The 24,689-nt window shown below is 38.4% G+C and overlaps 2 protein-coding genes across 2 annotated transcripts; one reads left to right on the top strand and one right to left on the bottom strand.

Moving 5' to 3' along the window:
- Window positions 1-18,684: 18,684 nt before the first annotated feature.
- LOC138338658 (H/ACA ribonucleoprotein complex subunit GAR1-like) lies at window positions 18,685-19,799 on the bottom strand. The gene is made up of 3 exons (XM_069289637.1): window positions 19,721-19,799; window positions 19,285-19,620; window positions 18,685-18,932 (listed from the first exon to the last, which is right to left on the bottom strand). The coding sequence occupies exons 1-3, from the start codon at window positions 19,797-19,799 to the stop codon at window positions 18,685-18,687; spliced, it is 663 nt and encodes a 220-aa protein (XP_069145738.1).
- A 2,750-nt stretch (window positions 19,800-22,549) lies between these two features.
- LOC138338202 (uncharacterized) lies at window positions 22,550-23,840 on the top strand. The gene is made up of 2 exons (XM_069288951.1): window positions 22,550-22,705; window positions 22,834-23,840. Exons 1-2 carry the CDS (start codon window positions 22,633-22,635, stop codon window positions 23,589-23,591), a joined length of 831 nt encoding a protein of 276 aa, XP_069145052.1. The 5' UTR covers window positions 22,550-22,632; the 3' UTR covers window positions 23,592-23,840.
- The last annotated feature ends 849 nt before the right edge of the window (window positions 23,841-24,689 follow it).

Raw genomic sequence — 24,689 nt, 5'->3', positions numbered from 1 at the left:
TTGGAGTTATTTGAGAGATGTTGCCCTGATCTTCACTATTTGTTTTTCATTAGTACTTTTTTTTGAATGAAGTTTAATTAAGTATCTAATGGAAAAATTGAAACAAATTTAAGGAAATTCGATGTATTGTCCCAATATATATAATTATATATATATATATATACTTTGAATTCAAAAATCTGTTACTAATCTCATACCAACAGTAACAAGACTTTTTTCATAATTAAGCAACCCACTTGTATATCAGGTTATTCATTTCCTTTGGATTATTCGATAAATTTAAATTTTATTTAATCCTAAAATATGTATCGTATATTAAAATAGAAATAGAAAAAAGTAAAAATCTAAATTTAATTATCTAAAATATATAAACTCCATTATTACGTAAAGCGAAATATAGTCAACAAATACAACTAAAAATTCAACTTCACTTAAACTATTTGGATCATTGGAATAATAATACGTAGACGGAAAAGGACGTAAAGAAATTAAATTCTATGATAATTATATTATTATTTAAAGAAACATTACATGATCATGAACATCCATCCATAGTAAGTGAATGGAGATTTATGATACATTTATTTATTCATACTTTCAACAACAAAACTACGTTACCTATTAATTAAACACACAATACAAATATATATAGATATGAATAATACTTGGCTACTCAATATTTATCGTGAACATAATAACTGATACATTAGAGGGATATACATAAATATTCCTCAGTATGTAATTATTTAATTAGCTGCGAGGCAATTCTCCATACCAACCACCTCTAGGGTATCCTTTGTTGACACCCAATTTTTGACCGGCGTGGTATAAATTAATTATCGAGCTTTCTAAATTTCCCAGATAATTTTAATTAATTAATTTTATAAATTTTGCAAAAATTAAATAATATAATACGTGAATTTTATGTTATTTCAAGTACTTTTGCCATAATTTTCGGGTGATATACATATTTACATAATTATGTATATAACTCGTATCTCATGATTATTCAAAACCACCAAAAAATATACATTTAAAGGCTTTGTTTAGCTAGCTTGTTTTAAATCAATTATTTTGAATCATTGTTTTATAATTTAAATAGTTATGTTAATAAATAAATAGGCTCGTTAATGAATTTATATCAAATCCGTTTTAAATCGATTGACTCTTCTTAAATTTGACTTGTTTTCCCTTTTATTCACTTTAGAGCCGAAATTGGGCCCTTCTCCAACCTACCAGCTTCCCCCCCTCTCCTTTCCAGCCGCCCCAGGCCCAAAGGATGAGTGGCCCATTTCCCTTTCCCCTTGTCAACCCCACCTCAATTCTGAGGCCCATTCTCTATCCAACAGCCCAAATTTCCCTCAGCTCACACCTAAATACCCAATTCATTAAACACCAACCCAATACCCAACCCAATTCAAACCCAACGACCCAAACCCTTATGACCCGCTCCGACCCAACCCAATAACCCGTTTCCCCCTTTCTTCTTCCCTTCACACCACGCCAAAAATCCCCAGAAACAGAAAATGCAGACGCGACAGTACTCCAAAAAAAAACGAAAAAATCTTCCCCCTCTCCCAACACCCTCGCGTCTTCCTTACGCTCTCTCCCTTCCTCTCCTCCTCTCCTCGCGTCTCCCCACGCGAGCTTCCCCTCTCGCTACCCAGAAAAACGGAACACCTACGCCATTTCCAGAAATCACCAGAGAACGCAGAGGCTGCGTACGAAAAGCAGCCTCCAGCCGCGTTTCTCGTCTCCCCACCAACGTCTCCTTCTTCAACCCATCGCAGCAGACCCGCTTTCGGCTATGGCAGACCTGTGTTTTCGTTTGTGCCAGACGCGTTTTCTTCCTTGAGGGCGCGAGATCGATCCACGTCTCCTCTCAAGGACGATATGAGCGATCCTAGCCATTCCCCTCCCTTTTTCCATTTTCCAAAAAAGACGAAATCTTCAGGAAAAGTGTGGCTCCATTAATGAAAGAGATTTCAAATTTGAAATCAATAGTCACGTTCCCGCCCTCCCTCTTCCGAAAAACCTTAATATCCCCCTATATAAACCCCTTTCGTCCTTAAGAAAAGGGGTTAGCAATTTTGGTTGGAATTTTCGGAGTGGAAAAATCGTTAGATACTTAGAGATTTTGTCGAAAAGATTGCATAGAGGGAAAATTTGACTTAGATTTTCTTACTGGTCTCTTCTATTGTTTTTCTTCTTGGTTAGAATTTTGGTTGAAAACTTTGAGATTGGGAAATTTTGAGTTTGAAAGGCTTAAGAGAGGATTTTTTTTAAGATTCTCTTTTGTTGGAAAATTCTGGAAAAAGAAATTTTGCTATCTGTTTGTTGCGCACTTTCGAGAGTACTTTGGTCTCTTTTCCTTTTGCTGTAGAAGAACGAAGGAGGATATCGAATTCGAAGATTCTCCCCCTTCTTCGTTCGCCTTTCCGGACTGTTGGCTGAGAATATTCAAAACCAGAGCTTCTCGCCTCAGTGTCAATCGCGACATCGTCTTCCATTCCGGCGACACCAGTCCATAAGAACGTTCAGCCGTTCGCGTGTGGAAGTCGCTGCTATTGCTGCTCGTCCCTGTTCCGTTCGCTGCTCCGAAAAAGGTAACATTCGTTTCAACTCTCGATTTTTAGTTGTATCTGTTGTTTGCACTTCGTTGTTTAGGTTGGTTGTAGCTGTTGTTGACTCGATGTAGTGCAGAAACCGTTTGAAAATTCGTGGTTATGTTGTTCTGTTGCTTACTGTTTTCCCTTTCCGAATACTCCTTGTTCATGTTGTTTTTGATGTGATGGTTCATTGTTGTGACTGGAGCCTCTTTCGGGTTAATAGTTGAAACCGTTATGTATGATGTTGCCCATTCAGTATGCTGGTCCTCTTTTTTTTTATTTTTTTTCCTTTGTCAAGCATGTTAAATGTTCGGGTGTTGAGTATGTATGGCTTGCTCGCAGTGAGTGTAGAAGATTATACTTGTTGGCTTTGTTTGTGTTCGAGTCACATCGCATGTTGTGTTTGGTCGTTACACTCGTCATTTGTGTCGTTTTGTCTGAATCTCAACTGAAAGGGTCGCTTATAGTAGTATTGCGAGCTGCATTTTACTTATTGATTAGCTGAAGTTAAATGATGAAATCTGTTTTCCAGTCCGCATTTTCCGACTGCCACTTCTTTTGTTCTTTTGTTTGAAGGTTCTTGACGCTTCTCATCCCAAATTCATGATCCCGTTTCAATGATATTCACCGTCAATGACTAGAGAGGAAATTTTGTTTAGTTTTGGTTTGTAACATACACTTGCAAGTTCGAATATTTTTAGCCCTCATCGTGGCGAAAACATGCTGTTACGGCTAGTCTTGTTTGTGATGAATAGTGAGTGTGTATTGTTTGAACCATGTATTGTATTACCATGTTAATCATTTTGACTCTTCAATTAACTAGTGATGAATATGCTAAGCACCTGTTGAGTTTCAAAAGATGTTTGAACCCGTATGCTTACATTTAAATTCGAAACAGCATGTATGAATTCTCTTTCTTTCCTTTTCTTTCCGCGGTATGGTTTTTCGTCATGTTAGTTTATTGGTTAAGAATGCGTCATTATTAAAAACTTTGATTGATGGGTATTATAACTTGTTGTTTCCAGTGATATACATAAATGAGTTAGTCCTAGATGATGAATAACAGTAGTTTTGTATAATCTTTGCTTCTTTGTTCTGCGAGATTCCGCTTGTTTTCATACTGCCTTTATTTTTGTTGCATGTGAAATACTTTTTCGAGTCCGCTTTGGGGCTCTATCTTTTCCTACGCATTCGAAAGAGCCGTAAAGGCTTGAAACTCTCTTCATTCGAGTCAAACCATCAGGATAGACATGCCAAGCAAATCCTATGAAGGTTAAAGAGATTTGAAGAAGACGGATTGGAAGACCTTTCCATTCATTTAGTATATTTTTATTTGTAATGGGCATAAGCCTTGTTGTTCTTATTTTATTTTGTCGTACTTCCTTTATATGTTTAGATTAGGTTAGGTACAAAAATGGGTTAAAAACCCAAAAAGCAGGTGGGTTCGAGTTTCGGCCAAGGTGAACAGCATCCGAAACTTGGACCCGAATCTCTCTCTCTCTCCCTCTCTCTCTGTCTTTATTACGTGCTTATGTCGTTTTTGTTTTGAATGTCGTATAGTCTAGGATCAGAAACTCCAAACCCCATCGAACGCCTTTTACTTTATCAAAATTAAAGCGTAAATTTGAAACTTTAAAACAATAAGGGTTTAAATTTGAAGGTTGCTTAGAGTTAAGTTTAAAAGGTTTTAACTTTAATGGAATCTTAAAATAATAAGTGTTTCAGAATTTGTCAAACTTGCATAGATAAAAATAAATAAGTTCAAAATTGCAAAAGTTAAAACAAAAATAGTCAAATAGTTAGTCGTTCGAAAACCGTATTTAACGGAGTGTCTTAGGTGCCTTCAACACCTTCCTAAGACACTAATATGAATCCCGAACCCATTTAAATATTTTCAACACAATTTTTCTGTTTAATTGTTTGAAAATAAGTTTTCTTAATTTTCCTTAAAAAATTAAGTGGCGACTCCTAAAGTCGAAAATAAAACAAGCTCCTTTTCGCAAATCATTTTTTTTCGATAAAACAGAAATGGCGACTCTGCTGGGGAATTGGAGGATTCTAACCTTAAGATTACGTATTTGATTATTTGTGATTTATTGTTTAAGTGTTTAAATTATTCAGATTTTAACTGTTGCATGCATAACATATCATACTTCCGTCAAACGACACTTATTACATTTCCACTAAAGGACGATTATGCGGGTTCGCAGTCGTTCGTTAACCAAAAATCTTCTCGGGGCACCCTGACGAGTGTAGTTGATTACTTGATAGTCAACGATCGTTAATTGTCCCAGCTCAAGTAGTCCGCTTGCGTTACCCATTCCACTTTAAATACAACCCACTCTTAGTCAAACTAGGTTAGAGCGTAACCAAAACCAAAATTAGGCATCAGCCTAGGATGACTTAATACCCAAGGCGTATTAAGTCCATTTTAGTAGAAAAATCGCCAAAATCGCGTCTAAGGTCTTCGACCTCACGACGCATCATATTGTTTGACATTCGATATATATGTGTATTTAAATGCTTATGTGTCATGTTGCTTAGAATGAGGATATTGTAAACCCACTCCTAGCCAGAAATTCCAAAATGTACGGAAGCCACTATTACAAATGTACGACCAAAATTTTCGAGTCTCAAGTTTCTCACTCAAAAAAAAAAAACCATTTCCCATATCACAAATACCGCCCTAAGGTCTTAGATCCGAACTACGTTGGGCCTGAATTCTCCTTGTGAGATACGTAGGCAGCCTTCCCGGCCTGGCCCCTATCACAGGAAATTTTCATTCTCCTCCATGTTTCGGAGATACGAAGATAAGATCAACGGACGTTGCGAAGCAGCTGCAAGAAGATCATAGCTCAACGTGATTCAGATTTCCCAAGATAGCGCCAAACAAACAAATTCCTGTTTGTTCAAAATATATATCCGTCCTTATTCGTGGGTTAAGATATCCTCAAACAAAGCGACTTGCGTGTTTAATCTGTTTGCTGTGCGATATTATGTATTTTGTACTCAAATATGCGCTAACAAATTTGCCTTTGAGTTGTTTTTACCTTTCAGGTACCTATTACTGATCTGTATCGATAAAGCTGGCAGATCACCACTACTTTACTAGATCGAAAGGTCTCGCAGATTCCTTCCCCGGACCGAACGCAAATACAAACATGGGAGATAACAGTGAACAAATCAGCCTCACAGACGTCGTGGTGGCTCAGCCCACCGCGACAGAGCAGAATGAGCTTATTGCGCAGCTGATGATGCAAATAGCTGACATGAGGGTAGAGATGCAACGGAGGCAAGACACTCCTCCACCCGGGTTTGGCCCCAACTTTCTCGACGCGAGACCGCCTACATACTTCCCCTCGCCCAACTCGGATCCTACTCAGCACCGTCCATCGACACCCGTGCACAACCCGTCCGGGATAGATCTAACCACCCAAAACCCCCAATACGCCTCAGTCTCTTATCAAACTCCCTCACCACTTCCAAACAATCCTCCACAAATGCCACGACATCCCCACAACACTCAAACAGCCCCACTACCCCAAAATCAAACCCAAAATCCCACCGCCCTCAATTCCCAAACACCGCATCCCCACTTAAACCAGAATACCAATCCCCAAAATGATCCGCAAAACTATCAAACCGCACAGAACGTCCCAAGCCCTTTCATAGCTCCACCCCTTCCCAAAAGAACCACTTTCCAAGTCCCTGTCCCGGCCGAGCATGAGGTGCACGGCTCCGAGTTGGACCATTATGAGGAGCAAGAAAGAGAGTGGAGGGCGAGGGAAGAAGCGAAGGTAGACATAAAGGAGGAGATCAAAAGGGCAATGAAAGAATTACAATGCACTCCAAACGTCGCCGGTTTAAGCTACGCGAACTATGCATTCACCCAGACTTGAACCTACCTGAAGGGTTCAAGATCTCGAAGTTTGATACCTTCGGAGGGGTGGGCAACCCCATGGCACACCTAAGAGCGTACTGTGACCAACTCATGGGAGTTGGCAAAGATGAAGCGCTGCTGATGAGGTTGTTCAGCCGGAGCCTGTACGGTGAGGCCTTGGAATGGTTCACGTCACATGAGACTCGGCAATGGCCCAGTTGGAGCGCACTGGCTAAGGAGTTCATCGACAGATTCACATACAACGTCGAGATAGTCCCTGATCGGTACTCCTTGGAGAAGATGAAGCAGAAGCCCACAGAAAGCTATCGAGAGTTCGCGTACAGGTGGAGGAAAGAGGCGGCGAGGGTGAGGCCTCCGATGACAGAGAAAGAGATTGTAGAGGTGTTCATACGGGTGCAGGAGCCCGAGTATTATGACAGAGTCATCTTATTAATCGGCGCCAAGTTCGCTGAGATAGTCAAAGTAGGTGAGACTATCGAAGATGGCCTGAAGTCGAGAAAGATAGCCCGAGTGTCTGCATCACCTGGGTCTTCCGGATTGGTAAGGAAGAAAAGAGAGGAGGTTAACGCTATCTCACACAGGGGAAGAAAGGCCCCCAGAAACTTACCACGTCCCCAAGGCCGCTTCAACCCTCCATCAAAGCCTCATCAAGCTTACCATCCACAATCAAATCATTCCGGCCACTACAATGCTGCCCCCCTTATCCAGATGCCCATATTTTGTCGTATCAGAATCCACCCCCGATTCCCCAAAATTTTCCCTCCATATATCCAAACTACCCCCAAGCTTATCAAGTCCCTTCCCATTACCAGAATGTCGCTCCCAGCTGCGCTAATATACATCCAAGCTATCGAGCACCGTCCCCCGCGTATCAAATACGAACCCCAGCATATCAAAGCCCCCATCCAAATTACCAAGCCCCACGACCCAATGCCCGCAATTACCAAAAAGTCCCTCCCCCTCAACAGAGCGGGTATGATCCCCCTCGCCCCAATTTTGAGAAGAAGCCCTCCAGAAGCTTCACCGTGTTGGCTAAAAGCAGAACCAAGTTGTTTGAAAGATTGTCTGCGGCCGGATACATCCACCCTGTGGGGCCCAAGCTCGTGGATGTCAACTCTAGATTCTACAGACCGGAGCAGAGATGTGCTTATCATTCCAACAGTGTTGGACATGATACTGAAGACTACATCAACCTCAAGCACAAGATCCAGGATCTGATTGACCAGGAAGTGGTCTCCCTTCAGCCTGCGGCGCCGAACGTCAACACGAATCCGTTGCCAAATCATGGGGGTGGAAACACCAACATGATAGAAATAGACGAAGATGGCGGGAAAGAAATCTGTGGCCTTTTCAAGGAGAACAATTCCGTCATCGAGGAGGAGGCTGAGCCAGCAGGCATTCGTGATGTTGAACCAGGGGAGATGCTGCAAAATTGGACGTCCACGCCGATCCTGATGCCCCAAACTCTGTGTAACGTAAGTTACAAAAATTGCCAATGTCATGTCATGTCATGAGCTAAACGAGCAAAATGAGGCTAATGACGACGAGGCTGACGACTACGACGAAGAAAGTGGGGAACCAGACTATGTGGTAGAAGAGTTTTGACAGTTCGAGAATCAACATAAACCGAATCTGGAGGAAACAGATACGGTAAATTTGGGAGACTCAGAATGTGTCAAAGAGGTTAAGATCAGCACTCACCTGAATGAAACTCAGAAGGAGAGCCTGGTTCATTTGCTTGCCGAATACAGCGATGTGTTTGTTTGGGAGGTCAGTGACATGCAGGGGCTGAGTACTGATGTCGTATCTCATAAGCTGCCTATCAACCCAGGGTTCGAGCCGGTGAAGCAAAAGACTCGGAAATTCAAGCCTGAATTGAGCTTGAAGATTAAGGAGGAAATCACCAAGCAGATAGAGTCTCGGTTGGTAGAAGTAACGCAATATCCCACCTGGTTGGCGAATGTCGTTCCGGTCGCCAAGAAAGATGGAAAAATCAGGATTTGTGTTGATTACAGAGATCTCAACAAGGCTAGTCCGAAGGATAATTTTCCGTTGCCAAATATCCATATTTTGATTGACAACTGTGCCAAACATGAGATGCAGTCATTTGTGGATTGTTACGCGGGTTATCACCAAATCTTGATGGATGAAGAAGACGCAGAAAAAACGACATTCATCACACCTTGGGGTGTGTATCACTACAGGGTAATGCCGTTCGGCCTCAAGAACGCCGGTGCTACTTACATGAGAGCCATGACAACCATCTTTCATGACATGATTCACAAGGAAATTGAAGTGTACGTGGACGATGTCATAATCAAATCCCGCGAGAGTTCGGATCATTTGACACACCTGAAGAAATTCTTTGAACATTTGCGTCGGTACAACTTGAAGCTAAATCCCGCCAAATGTGCTTTTGGAGTCCCAGCTGGGAAGTTGTTGGGGTTTATAGTCAGCAGAAGAGGTATTGAGCTCGACCCTTCCAAGATTAAAGCAATTCAGGAGTTACCTCCGCCGAAGACGAGAAAAGAGGTGATGAGTTTCTTGGGGAGGTTAAACTATATCAGCCGGTTTATAGCACAATCAACAGTGGTATGTAAGCCTATCTTCAAGTTGCTGAAGAAAGATGCCCCAACTAAGTGGACTGAGGAGTGCCAGACCGCTTTCGACGCTATCAAGAGCTACTTGTCTAACCCACCAGTATTGGTTCCTCCGCGAGAAGGGAGTCCTTTGTTGCTGTATTTGTCTGTCTAAGATAACGCCTTTGGGTGCGTACTTGGTCAACACGACGAGACAGGGAAGAAGGAAAAGGCTATCTACTACATCAGCAAGAAATTTACTCCGTACGAGTCTCGCTACACTTTGCTGGAAAGAACATGCTGTGCTCTGACGTGGCTTGCCCAGAAGCTGAGGCACTATTTGTCGTCGTATACTACATATCTTATCTCCAGAATGGATCCATTGAAGTATATTTTCCAGAAAGCGATGCCGATCGGGAAGTTAGCTAAATGGCGAATGCTGTTGAGTGAGTTTGACATCGTGTACGTGACTCAGAAGGCAATAAAGGCACAAGCCTTGGCTGATCATCTTGTGGAAAATCCCGTTGATGAAGAGTATGAACCTCTCAAGACATATTTCCACGATGAAGAAGTGTCCTTTGTGGGTGAAGATATCTCTGAAGCTTATCCAGGTTGGAGATTATTCTTTGATGGAGCGGTGAATCACCAGGGTAAAGGTGTTGGAGCAGTCCTGGTATCAGAATCTGGTCAGCACTATCCTATGGCGGCTAAGCTACGATTCAACTGCACAAACAACATGGCTGAGTATGAAGCTTGCATTCTCGGTTTGAAGATGACCGTTGACATGAATGTTTACGAGTTACTGGTTATTAGGGATTCAGACCTCTTGATTCACCAGGTTCAAGGAGAATGGGCTGTGAAGAACCCGAAGATTGTACCTTATGTACAATATGTGCAAAACCTGTGTAAAAGGTTTCACAAGATCGAGTTCAGACATACTCCCCGAATACAGAATGAATTAGCTGATGCTCTTGCCACCATCGCTTCAATGATCAAACATCCGGACGCTGATTATATTGACCCTCTGGATATAGATTTGAAGGAGCATCCCGTCCATTGTTCACACGTGGAATCAGAACCAGATGGTTTGCCTTGGTATTTTGACCTAAAGAGATACTTAGAGTCTGGGACATATCCAGAAGACGCTACATCTAATCAAAAGAAATCGATACGTCGTATGGCTCTCAATTTCTTTTTGAATGGAGAAGTCCTGTATAGGAGGACTCCAGATCTGGGTCTTTTAAGATGTGTAGATGCTGCTGAAGCTATGAGGCTTATTGAGCAGATACATGCTGGAGTTTGTGGTACACACATGAACGGGCTTACTTTAGCAAGAAAGATTCTTCGAGCCGGTTATTTCTGGATGACTATGGAGAACGACTGTTGCAAATTCGTACAAAAATGCCACAAATGTCAAGTGCACGGCGATCTGATACGGGTGCCACCTCACGAACTTAATGCTATGAGTTCACCTTGGCCATTTGTAGCCTGGGGAATGGATGTCATCGGTCCTATAGAGCCAGCCGCTTCTAATGGACACAGATTCATTTTGGTTGCCATTGATTATTTCACCAAGTGGGTGGAAGCAGCCTCTTACAAGTCGGTAACCAAGAAAGTGGTGGCCGACTTTGTCCGCAACAATCTGATATGCCGATTTGGAGTTCCAGAATCCATCATCACTGATAACGGTGCAAATCTCAACAGTCATCTGATGAAAGAGATATGTGAACAATTCAAGATTATTCATCGAAGGTCAACTGCTTATCGCCCTCAAATGAACGGAGCTGTAGAGGCCGCCAATAAGAATATCAAAAAGATTCTAAGGAAAATGATCGACAAGCAGCGAGGTTGGCATGAAATGTTGCCATATGCTCTACTAGGTTATCGAACAACGGTCAGAACATCGACTGGGGCTACTCCATACCTTCTAGTATATGGAACAGAAGCAGTCGTACCTGTCGAAGTCGAGATACCATCATTGAGGATCATCCAAGAAGCTGAGTTAAGCAACGCGGAGTGGGTTAGCAAACGGGTTGATCAACTAGCTTTGATTGATGAGAAGAGAATGGTCGCCGTCTGTCATGGCCAGTTGTATAGACAAAGAATGACTCGCGCTTTTCACAAAAGAGTAAGAGCCAGAAATTTCGAAGTTGGTCAGTTGGTCCTTAAGCGTATTTTTCCTCATCAAGACGAATACAAAGGAAAGTTCGCACCAAACTGGCAAGGTCCTTACATGGTTCGCAAAGTACTATGTGGAGGTGCTTTAGTCTTGTCAGAGATGGATGGTGCTATATGGCCCAAGCCTATCAACTCAGATGCTGTCAAGAGATACTACGCGTGAAGTTCGTTTTGCATTTTCCATCATTTACTTGTAATCTTCTGTTTGCTTGTATTTGTTCGAATTTGAACTCTTATCCCTCCCGTAACGAACTACGTCTGACCTGAATTCTCGAGAACGACATACGTAGGCGGCCTATGTCGGCTTCGGTCACCCCATTTTCCTCCTTAATCATTTCTCTGTATTTGAACTACGTTCGACCTGAATTCTCAAGAATGAGATACGTAGGCGGCCTTTGTCGGCCTCTGTCAGTTTCTTTGTAAATTTTATTCTTGTTAACCTTTAAGGGGAACTACGTTTGACCTGATTCCTGCCTCAACGGGATACGTAGGCGCCACAAGGGCTCGGTCATATATCTCGTAAGTTCTATTTCCCCTTCTACAATAGAAACTGGGACAGAATTTTTGAGAGGGACTCAAAAATTCTCCAGAAGGAACCTTCTCTTTAGCGGATCAAACTAAAGACATTTCGAATTTGCGACTGGGACAGAATTTTTGAGGAGATCTCAAAAATTCCGCGATTTGTTCGGTTACAATGGAAAGATGACCAAGATACTAAACTGGGGCAGAAATTTTGAGGATGGCCTCAAAATTTCGTCATGGGTCTTCCATGCAAGTCCGGAATGCCTCTGAAATTCATTCGATAAGCGTCGAACTCAAAAGAGCTCGTTAAGCCTGACATGACATGACTTGGCAGTGACTTTTTCAAGATACTATTTTTAAAAAAAAATTCTCTTGTTTCTCTTAAAAATTTCCCTTTTATATTTCATCTGTTTTGGCATAAGATATTTTCTTATCTATCAAGAGTCAGGAAATCGGGAAATCAACCGGAGACATCAAGACAAGGAGCAAACAACCGAAGGGATCGACACAGATCAGTATGTTTAAAACTGACAATTTTTCTGTGGATGCAGGTTTATAGCTTCGCTTCAAAATCGGCTGAATTCTTCCGACTGATGAATACGGAGAAGGAGAAAACTATCTCCAAAACCAGTGATTTTATTGAAAGCAAGAAGCATTTCATATCGTTTATGCCAAGATGCTTGTGAATGTGTTTGTTTATTTCAAGTCATTCCCCAATACATGAAATTTACAAAGTGCCTGGCCAGATTCAAAGGTGAATCAAAAAGGAATCTCAGCGAAGATTTCACGATTTCTATAGAAGACGCTATTTGCATTGCGTTATCGAAGCAAGATGATTATTGTCGATCAAGACAATGCATTACCTTAGAAGAGGCAGCTATGCAATTATTATTTTTATCATTATCGATCAAGGCGATATATTATTTGGAGGTCGTCTTGCCGTTACTATCCACGGGAGCGATATAAATATTCATGCATCGCGGAATTTATACACTGAAAAATCATGCATCGCAGAATCATGCATAGCGGAATCATGCATCGCGGAAATTATGCATCGCGAGTCAATAATTATGCATGACGAGAAGATTTCATGCCTCGTCAAAATTTATACATCGCGAGAAGAATTTATGCCTCGCTGAAAATCATGCATCGCGGAATCATGCATCGCGAGTCATTAATTATGCACGACGAGAAGATTTCATGCCTCGTCAAAATTTATGCATCGCGAGAAGACCTCATACCTCGCTGGAATTTATACATCGCGAGAAGAATTTATGCCTTGCTGGAATTCATGCATCGCGGAATCATGCATTGCGGAATCATGCATCGCGAGTCATTAATTATGCACGACGAGAAGATTTCATGCCTCGTCAAAATTTATGCATCGCGAGAAGACCTTATCCCTTGCTGACAATTATGTACGACGAGAAGATTTCATGCCTCGTCAAAATTTATGCATCGCGAGAAGACTTCATACCTCGCTGAAATTTATACATCGCGAGAAGGATTTATGCCTCGCTGGAATTCATGCATAGCGAAAATCATGCATCGCGGAAATCATGCATCGCGAGTCATTAATTATGCACGACGAGAAGGTTTCATGCCTCGTCAAAATTTATACATCGCGAGAAGACTTCATACCTCGCTGGAATTTATGCATCACGAGAAGAATCCATGCCTCGTTGAAAATCATGCATCGTGGAAATCATGCATCGCGAGTCATTAATTATGCACGACGAGAAGATTTCATGCCTCGTCAAAATTTATGCACGACGAGAAGAATTCATGCCTCGTCAAATTTGCACATCGCGAGAAGGTTTTATTCCTCGCTGAAAGTTATGCATCGCGAGAAGATTCATTTCTCACGGGAATTTACGTATTGCGGGAAGATATTCATGCCCCGCAAGAGGACGTACATGGATAAAGAAAGAGCAATACTTATCCATTGGCCTCGACTGCATTCTGTTATTTCTTATAAAAGTAAAATCAAGGAGAGCATCGAAGATGACAACAAAAGAAACATCAATATCGCATCAGCATTTGTTTATTTATTTCAACATCAAGTATGGAATACATTGAAGATCATATTGCAAAACACAAGGCATAAGCTTTATTTGCTAGATGTCGGACCGATTGAGTCGACGTCGAATATTGTGGAGAACAATGAAGTGTCTATATGGTAAAAAGACACTGTCTCCCATCCTAATTGCATTTCTTAAGCTGATGAGTTTTATCTCAGTCTTTGTCGAGAGCATCCGAAAGGATGAATTCTCCAAAAACCACAGGTGCGGATGACATCAAAAAGGATGCAGCACAACGTGGAACTTTTTCTTAGCAGCGAACTGGGACACAGTCCGAAGAGGAGTGTCAAACTCTTAGGACGCGAGCAGGAGAGCGACTTCCACCACAATCGAACCACCCCTCTCGAAGCACACGAGTTTTTCCTTAGTTCTGTCAGTTTCTGTCTCGCATCCGGAAGTTTAGTCTCATCGGAAGCAAGTTTCCAATCTGAGTGACAACTCGCCAAGAGCTTTGGAAATTATGTCCGTGTAAGTTCTTAATTATGGGTGTGAAGCGCGCCACATTCATGGATAAGAGGTTACAAGCCTCTTTTTCATACTCGTTCAACATGTCACTTGTCCAAAACCGAAGGTTATCTAGCGTAATAGATTTCCTTTTCCACCTATCGAGTCAAACTACACACAGCCTGATTTCGAAGGTTTAGGGATATGTAGACGGATTCAATGTTGAAAACTCGGCTGTATTCCAACATTCGCTCTCAAATCCTATTCTCGAGTATTTCGGCGCCTTCATAATTCGGTGTCGAGGTGGCTTTTGATTCTTTCAAAATCATGCGATAAATCAAGCTTATCGAACTACAAGTGGCCTGAATTCTCATATAGCCTGAGATATGTAGGAAACCTCTTTCAAGGGTTCGGCCATAGTTCCTAAATCCTGTGTCGAATACTTTCTTTAAAATGAAGAGGGTTGGCCAAAATTGGTGGTCAATTTCATTTTCCTCGAGTTGCTTGCATCAACCCAAGTAAAATGAGGGACAGTTGTTGACACCCAATTTTTGACCGGCGCGGTATAAATTAATTATCGAGCTTCCTAAATTTCCCAGATAATTTTAATTAATTAATTTTATAAATTTTGCAAAAATTAAATAATATAATACGTGAATTTTATGTTATTTCAAGTACTTTTGCCATAATTTTCGGGTGATATACATATTTACATAATTATGTATATAAGTCGTATCTCATGATTATTCAAAACCACCAAAAAATATACATTTAAAGGCTTTGTTTAGCTAGCTTGTTTTAAATGAATTATTTTGAATCATTGTTTTATAATTTAAATAGTTATGTTAATAAATAAATAGGCTCGTTAATGAATTTATATCAAATCCGTTTTAAATCGATTGACTCTTCTTAAATTTGACTTGTTTTCCCTTATATTCACTTTAGAGCCGAAATTGGGCCCTTCTCCAACCTACCAGCTTCCCCCCCCTCTCCTTTCCAGCCGCCCCAGGCCCAAAGGATGAGCGGCCCATTTCCCTTTCCCCTTGTCAACCCCACCTCAATTCTGAGGCCCATTCTCTATCCAACAGCCCAAATTTCCCTCAGCCCACACCTAAATACCCAATTCATTAAACACCAATCCAATACCCAACCCAATTCAAACCCAACGACCCAAACCCTTATGACCCGCTCCGACCCAACCCAATAACCCGTTTCCCCCTTTCTTCTTCCCTTCACACCACGCCAAAAATCCCCAGAAACAGAAAATGCAGACGCGACAGTACTCCAAAAAAAACAAAAAAATCTTCCCCCTCTCCCAACACCCTCGCGTCTTCCTCACGCTCTCTCCCTTCCTCTCCTCCTCTCCTCGCGTCTCCCCACGCGAGCTTCCCCTCTCGCTACCCAGAAAAACGGAACACCTACGCCATTTCCAGAAATCACCAGAGAACGCAGAGTCTGCGTACGAAAAGTAGCCTCCAGCCGCGTTTCTCGTCTCCCCACGCGACTTCTCTCTCCACCAACGTCTCCTTCTTCAACCCATCGCAGCAGACCTGCTTTCGGCTATGGCAGACCTGTGTTTTCGTCTGTGCCAGACGCATTTTCGTCCTTGAGGGCGCGAGATCGATCCACGTCTCCCCTCAAGGACGATTGGAGCGATCCTAGCCATTCCCCTCCCTTTTTCCATTTTCCAAAAAAGACGAAATCTTCAGGAAAAGTGTGGCTCCATTAATGAAAGAGATTTCAAATTTGAAATCAATAGTCACGTTCCCGCCCTCCCTCTTCCGAAAAACCTTAATATCCCCCTATATAAACCCCTTTCGTCCTCAAGAAAAGGGGTTAGCGATTTTGGTTGGAATTTTCGGAGTGGAAAAATCATTAGATACTTAGAGATTTTGTCGAAAAGATTGCATAGAGGGAAAATTTGACTTAGATTTTCTCACTGGTCTCTTCTACTGTTTTTCTTCTTGGTTAGAATTTTGGTTGAAAACTTTGAGATTGGGAAATTTTGAGTTTGAAAGGCTTAAGAGAGGATTTTTTTTTAAGATTCTCTTTTGTTGGAAAATTCTGGAAAAAGAAATTTTGCTATCTGTTTGTTGCGCACTTTCGAGAGTACTTTGGTCTCTTTTCCTTTTGCTGTAGAAGAACGAAGGAGGATATCGAATTCGAAGATTCTCCCCCTTCTTCGTTCGCCTTTTCGGACTGTTGGCTGAGAACATTCAAAACCAGAGCTTCTCGCCTCAGTGTCAATCGCGACATCGTCTTCCATTCCGGCGACACCAGTCCATAAGAACGTTTAGCCGTTCGCGTGTGGAAGTCGCTGCTGTTGCTGCTCGTCCCTGTTCCGTTCGCTGCTCCGAAAAAGGTAACATTCGTTTCAACTCTCGATTTTTTAGTTGTATCTGTTGTTTGCACTTCGTTGTTTAGGTTGGTTGTAGCTGTTGTTGACTCGATGTAGTGAAGAAACCGTTTGAAAATTCGTGGTTATGTTGTTCTGTTGCTTACTGTTTTCCCTTTCCGAACACTCCTTGTTCATGTTGTTTTTGACGTGATGGTTCATTGTTGTGACTGGAGCCTCTTTCGGGTTAATAGTTGAAACCGTTATGTATGATGTTGCCCATTCAGTATGCTGGTCCTCTTTTTTTTTTTTTTTTTCCCTTTGTCAAGCATGTTAAATGTTCGGGTGTTGAGTATGTATGGCTTGCTCGCAGTGAGTGTAGAAGATTATACTTGTTGGCTTTGTTTGTGTTCGAGTCACATCGCATGTTGTGTTTGGTCGTTACACTCGTCGTTTGTGTCGTTTCGTCTGAATCTCAACTGAAAGGGTCGCTTATAGTAGTATTGCGAGCTGCATTTTACTTATTGATTAGCTGAAGTTAAATGATGAAATCTGTTTTCCAGTCCGCATTTTCCGACTGCCACTTCTTTTGTTCTTTTGTTTGAAGGTTCTTGACGCTTCTCATCCCAAATTCATGATCCCGTTTCAATGATATTCACCGTCAATGACTAGAGAGGAAATTTTGTTTAGTTTTGGTTTGTAACATACACTTGCAAGTTCGAATATTTTTAGCCCTCATCGTGGCGAAAACATGCTGTTACGGCTAGTCTTGTTTGTGATGAATAGTGAGTGTGTATTGTTTGAACCATGTATTGTATTACCATGTTAATCATTTTGACTCTTCAATTAACTAGAGATGAATATGCTAAGCACCTGTTGAGTTTCAAAAGATGTTTGAACCCGTATGCTTACATTTAAATTCGAAACAGCATGTATGAATTCTCTTTCTTTCCTTTTCTTTCCGTGGTATGGTTTTTCGTCATGTTAGTTTATTGGTTAAGAATGCGTCATTATTAAAAACTTTGATTGATGGGTATTATAACTTGTTGTTTCCAGTGATATACATAAATGAGTTAGTCCTAGATGATGAATAACAGTAGTTTTGTATAATCTTTGCTTCTTTGTTCTGCGAGATTCCGCTTGTTTTCATACTGCCTTTATTTTTGTTGCATGTGAAATACTTTTTCGAGTCCACTTTGGGGCTCTATCTTTTCCTACGCATTCGGAAGAGCCGTAAAGGCTTGAAACTCTCTTCATTCGAGTCAAACCATCAGGATAGACATGCCAAGCAAATCCTACGAAGGTTGAAGAGATTTGAAGAAGACGGATTGGAAGACCTTTCCATTCATTTAGTATATTTTTATTTGTAATGGGCATAAGCCTTGTTGTTCTTATTTTATTTTGTCGTACTTCCTTTATATGTTTAGATTAGGTTAGGTACAAAAATGGGTTAAAAACCCAAAAAGCAGGTGGGTTCGAGTTTCGGCCAAGGTGAACAGCATCCGAAACTTGGACCCGAATCTCTCTCTCTCTCCCTCTCTCTCTGTCTTTATTACGTGCTTATGTCGTTTTTGTTTTGAATGTCGTATAGTCTAGGATCAGAAACTCCAAACCCCATCAAACGCCTTTTACTTTATCAAAATTAAAGCGTAAATTTGAAACTTTAAAACAATAAGGGTTTAAATTTGAAGGTTGCTTAGAGTTAAGTTTAAAAGGTTTTAACTTTAATGGAATCTTAAAATAATAAGTGTTTCAGAATTTGTCAAACTTGCCTAGATAAAAATCAATAAGTTCAAAATTGCAAAAGTTAAAACAAAAATAGTCAAATAGTTAGTCGTTGGAAAATCGTATTTAACGGAGTGTCTTAGGTGCCTTCAACACCTTCCTAAGACACTAATATGAATCCCGAACCCATTTAAATATTTTCAACACAATTTTTCTGTTTAATTGTTTGAAAATAAGTTTTCTTAATTTTCCTTAAAAAATTAAGTGGCGACTCCTAAAGTCGAAAATAAAACAAGCTCCTTTTCGCAAATCATTTTTTTTCGATAAAACATCCTCTTCCACCATAACCAATTCGAGGATAAAACCCACCATATCCTCCTCTTGGATAACCACCATAATATCCACGACCACCACCATAACCACCATATCCTCCCCATGGAAACCCGACTCCTCCAAATCTTGATCTTGAAAGTCCTCCTATTCCCGGAAGTCCTCCTATTCCATCTCCTAAATATCCTTGAAATCCTATTCCTAGAAGTTTGGCATCATTTGCATGTTCTACACCAGTAATCATACATATTTGTGTTAGTATGGGTGACAAACGAATTGTTTATACGTTGAATTTGTACAAAAATCAAAATGACTTGAATTAATATTCAAAATTTAAATTAAATTGAGAATTTGAGATCGATGAAATAATTAATATGATCTAAACATAGAGACATACTCTACCTCTTGCCAAATTTGATTTCTCTGTTTCTTTTCTTATAATTTTTGTAAGTACCAAACAAAACTATTTAAAATGGTTTTCTATTATAGCTTAATAGTCTCTCAATATTTCTTACTTTTTGGGGTGGTGATTTCTTGCTAGCGTTTAATCTCCTTTTTAAGAGTTTCTTGAAGTTCTTACTTATCAGAGCAAGATCATCATCATCTATGTCAAATTCATCACTTTCAGTTGCTTTTAATTCAAGATTTTTCTCTTTGTTTCCTTCACCTCTTTTGTCAATATTCATCTCATAAGTCTTGAGATTTCCTACTAATTCATCCAAAGTCATATTGATTAGATCTTTGACTTCTCTGATTGCAGTAACTTTTATTTCCCATGATCTAGGCAGAGTCCCTAGTACTTTGTCTATCTGTTCCTCAGTGGTGTATACTTTGTCCAAGGATATTAACTCGTTTACAACAATGGTAAATCTGGTGATCATATCTTGAAGTGATTCTCCGAATTTTATCTTGAAGGCTTCATATTCAGAACAAAGTCTGGCAATTCTGAATTTACGAACTTGAGTTGTACCTTCGAGCGTTTTTTAAAATGTCTCATATTTGTTTTGCAGAGGTACAACTAGAGATGCGGTTAAACTCATCAGGTCCTAATCCACATACGAGAATGCACTTAGCTTTTGCATTCTTTCCTAACATCTTCTAATCGGCTTCTCCGTACTTTTCTGTAGGTTTAGGTACCTTATTCCCTTCACTATCAGTAATAGTAGGAATTAATGGTCCATTAGTAATTCTAACCCATAGTTCGTAAGCTTCAGCTTGAATGAAATTTTTCATTTTTGTCTTCCATCAAGAGTAGTATTCTCCATTAAATAATGGTGGTCTGTTGAAGTGTTGCCCTTGACCATGCCCAAGAGAAGGTACAAAATTCATTATGATCTTATCTTGAGTTGTTAGACTCTTCAAAGATAACCTGCTCTGATACCAATTGTTAGAATTCTGACCCCCAAATTCGTCTTAGAAACATGTTTATTCTATATGTTCCTTTGAGAAATTACAACAATTACGTTTTGTGAAATAAATAAAATAATGACACAATATTTTATCGCGAAAACCCCCAACTCACAAGGGTAAAAATCACGACCTACATCTCTGTAGGATTTAACTCCACTTTATTAAATTTCAAGTTTCAACAAAAAATTACAAAGCTATGTAACCTAAGGAATTATAAACTCTAATTTCTAGAATAACTCTAGCTACCCAAAGACACAGAACCCCCCGGTTATATATGTTCCAATGTTCTTCAAGTTCTACAACTTGTCGAACAACTCCTACTCACAAAACTCAGATTGTAAACAAGACTCTTTGATACAATCTTACAATTTTTATTCACAAATTGCTACACTCCCAATAAATCTCTAAACTCTTTTAAACTTCTTGATTGTGTTTTGATCTTCTCTCTATGTAAGTGTGCAATTTTTTTTTTATGTAAATAGCTCCCTATTTATAGATCAGAACTTCAACAAATTCTTGTATAATTCAACTTGTATTTGCCTTCTACAAATCCTTGTTGACTTCTACTTGGACTCCTTTTCTATACAATTTCCTTAAATAGATTTTCTTAAATAGGGATTAGTTTTCCTTCTTTCACTTGACTTTGAACTCCTTTACAAAAGGAAACTTTTTGTACTTGTTGCTTGTCGAAAAAATTATAATTCCACAACTTTATAACTTCTAATTCACGTGGTTGACGTTCTCCTTATCCAAGTCGGATTCGTTCTGTAAGGAACACGTCTGTACAACCTGTTTCTGTATTTGTCAATTATCAAAATCTTTATCATTCTAACAAATTCCCCCTTTTTGATGATGACAATTATACATTTCGAACTCAACAAATAAGACACACATCTTCTTTCTTTTGCCATATTACTACTACAATTTCCTTAACTTTGCCATACTTCAAAACAACAATACTTTAACAATTACTATCCCACGAAAATATCCAATAATCATTATAGGAAAACTTTGAACTTAAAATTTATGAGTTCCTAGAATAACGTCAAGTTCATGCAAATCAGTAATAAAATTGCTAGATCCTCATGTACCCATGTGAATAAATTTAAAACTAAAGAAAGGTTTCTAAATTTTATTTATTTTAAGAAAACATAAGATTTAAGTCAAGAAATTTCGAAATCTCTCTTTTATGAGCAATCAAGATTAAGGTATTTCAAGTTAATTATCTTTTTAATGATAATTTCATAAACAACCTCTCATGTTTGACTTAATTAACACAAGTTTTCCTTATGATTTGTTATATTTATTATTAATACCAATTAATCATATGAAATGACTTGATGTTACACGGTTAATATGAAACATTTTGATGTGTTCTATGTACTAATTTAATTAAATGATTCACCATTAATGTGGATTGATTCAAATTAACTTAAAAATTAGATTTAAACATTACGAGTACCTTAACGGTTAAGGTTTTTAGTGTTGAATTACTTGTAATTTTGAAGTTATGAATTCAGAGATATCATTTGTTGCTATATGAATAAATTGTTAAATAGAAATTTATGTCTCACATTAAAAGATTAAGTTCAGATAAATCCGATGTCCCAATTCTATTTTTACTTAGATAAATCTGATGTACCAACTCTACTTTTACCTCTAACAAGAATATTCCACTTTAGGGTTAAAGTGTTCTCTATCAAAATTTTATCTCAAATTTTGAATTTAAAAACGTAAAATTAAAAGTAGAAGATACTTATCGATCACCTAACACAAAAATTGCACCTAACACAAAAATTGATAGCAATACTTCAAATATATGAAGTAGAAAACTAAAGCAATAAAGATTTTTTGAGTAATTAAAACCTATTTGGGAAAACTTTTAAATTCTACGTATTTTATTTTGTCAAACGTGTTTTTGAAAAGTTCTTTGAATGGTTATAACTTATAACAATTTGTGTTTAAGTAAAACTTAAGAATCTTTTTTTTATTAGTAATGGAGAATTAGTCTCTGTTATTCAAATTCCCCCCCCAAAAAAAAAAGTCTAAGAAAAACAAATTACGTAAAAAAAATGTAGAAATTTGCATTATGATAAATATAATAATATTTTTAAGTTATTTATTACTCTTAGGGATTTTATTTAAGTATTAAAAATATATTTAACAAAAACATTTCTCTCTTTTGTTTGAGATTCACTCCCATCATAACATAAAATATGTGTTTATTAAAATATTCATTTTTTAAAATTATAATTAAATAATATATTGTTTTCTTTTATTAACTATAAACATTGTGGTCCTATACTAAATTCCTTTCTTAAACGAATATTTAAATAATCAAATAAATTAAAACGGAGGAAATATAATTAATTACATGGCGTGTCAATTGAGCAAGATAAGTGATAGGTGACCATTTATCAATTTTAATACATTGAATTCTTAGTATAAATATAACTCAACGTTGCTTCAATTTCTTCATCCTTTAATTAAAATAACTAAGCTTTAAAGAAGAAAAAAAATGATGGGTTCCAAGGAATTTCTATTTCTTGGCATTCTTTTGGCTATTTTTGCAATGATAAGCTGTGAGACCTGTAAGTTTATTACTATTATTTTTCTTTAATTAGTTATCTCTTTGAAATATATATTGTATTTCTTATATAATCATTTGATATATATTCGATGTTATGCTAATTATAAATTTCATATTTGATATTTGTAGCAATGAAATTGGATGACAAGAATGATGAATACCATGATGGATATAATGGCATTGGCGGATATTCTGGTGATGGACGTGGCAAATATAATACTGGATATAACTCTCCACGTGATAAATATAAGTCCCCTAGTGAAGAATATAAGTCTCCAGGTGACAAATATAGATCCCCATATGACAAATACAAACCTCCTAGTGATGAGTACAAATATTCACGTGACAAATATAACTTCCCACATGATAAATATAAGGCTCCTAGAGATGAATATAAACATGCAGGTGACAACTATAATCCCTCACGTGATAAATATAAGCCCCCAAGTGAGGAATACAAGTCTCCAGGTGACAAATACAAATCTCCAGGTGACAAATATAGATCCCCATATGATAAGTACAAACCCCCTAGTGATGAGTACAAATATCCACGTGACAAGTATAACTCTCCACATGACAAATATAAGCCTCCTAGATATGAATATAAACATGCAGGTGACAACTATAATCCCTCACATGATAAATATAAGCCTCCTAGAGATGAATATAAACATGAAGGTGACAACTATAATCCCTCACGTGACAAATATAAGCCTTATAGAGATGAATATAAACATGAAGGTGACAACTATAATCCCTCACATGATAAATATAAGCCCCCAAGTGACGATTACAAGTTTCCAGGTGACAAATACAAATCCCCTGATAATGAATACAAATCTCCAAGTGACAAATATAAGCCCCCTAATGACAAATACAAGCCTTGAAGTGGTGCATACAACCCTCCCATTGGTGGCCATGAGTAAGTGACTAGCCAATTGTCTCAGAACAAATCATCAAATAATATTATAAATCGTTGTATGTAGTGGCAAGATGTATGATATAGTAATGGTCTTGCTACTCTAAAATCGTATGAATAAAACATCATTCAGTTCATATGTATGGTTGATCATGTAATATTTTGTTGTAAAATGTAACACAATATACTGTGATAATATATTTTCAATTTTCCATAATGTATAATTCTTCTTGTTCTTGATTATATTGAATATGTGTTGACGACAAACATATGTTTCTTCTTATTTCACAATTTATTGTTAAACTACTCCCCCATTGACTAATTTTATATTGTTTTTCACTTCTCGAACTCTTTTAATTTTATTAAGTTAATATGATAAAAATTGATTTCATAGATTAATTAATTTGATTTTCGAAAAAATGGAAATCAAGACATACCTTTGGTGCAAATTACAAGCTACTTTAAAACGAGAGGGAAAGAAATTACAAGTGCATCTTCACGATTTTCTAAATTGTGCTGAAATTTTTGGTAAATGTAACTAAACTGATAAATGTCATTTGCCCAAATACTTTTTACAACTATAATGAAATATCGTTACAGAAAACATGTAATAACATAATAAATCATTTTCAAAAGAATTATTGATTATTTATGGGAAGACGCATAAGTATTTCTCTAAATTATAATCGAAATCTCAGAGACATATTTTAACTAAATTAAGGTTCCATTATTTCTGAACTAGTGTTTTTTTTTTATAAATTTTGTATACTTTTTGTCTCACATGACCCACTCCGTAACTTCACGCAATTGAGGCGCGTGAGAGATATTTGACTGTCACATAAGCCAAAAAGGTGCACAAAATTACAAAAATTAAGTTCGGAAGTAATAGGACCTTAGTTTAGTTAAAGCGTGTCTCTGAATTTTCGATCATAGTCTAAAAGGATACTTGTACATTTTCGTGTTATTTATCTAAAATATATATAGATGATAACTATTATTGCGAGAATTAATTTTTATATACCAACAATAAATTTTGAATGCGACACTAACACCAAACAAAATAATT

Source organism: Solanum lycopersicum, chromosome 9 (genome assembly GCF_036512215.1).
Source record: "Solanum lycopersicum chromosome 9, SLM_r2.1".
NCBI classification, from domain to species: Eukaryota; Viridiplantae; Streptophyta; class Magnoliopsida; order Solanales; family Solanaceae; genus Solanum; species Solanum lycopersicum.
The sequence above is the reverse complement of the archived record's forward strand: the minus strand, read 5'-3'. Positions and strand labels throughout refer to the sequence as shown.

Bases quoted from the DNA above. Each gene is read 5' to 3' on its own strand.
- LOC138338202 (XM_069288951.1), top strand. From the start codon at position 22,633: ATGATGGGTTCCAAGGAATTTCTATTTCTTGGCATTCTTTTGGCTATT. The intron at 22,706-22,833 runs GTAAGTTTATTA...TGATATTTGTAG, and splicing joins AATGATAAGCTGTGAGACCT to CAATGAAATTGGATGACAAG.
- LOC138338658 (XM_069289637.1), bottom strand. From the start codon at position 19,799: ATGTTAGGAAAGAATGCAAAAGCTAAGTGCATTCTCGTATGTGGATTA. The intron at 19,621-19,720 runs GTACCTCTGCAA...CTGAATATGAAG, and splicing joins GTTTAACCGCATCTCTAGTT to CCTTCAAGATAAAATTCGGA. The intron at 18,933-19,284 runs GTAAGAACTTCA...TTACTGGTGTAG, and splicing joins TGATGATCTTGCTCTGATAA to AACATGCAAATGATGCCAAA.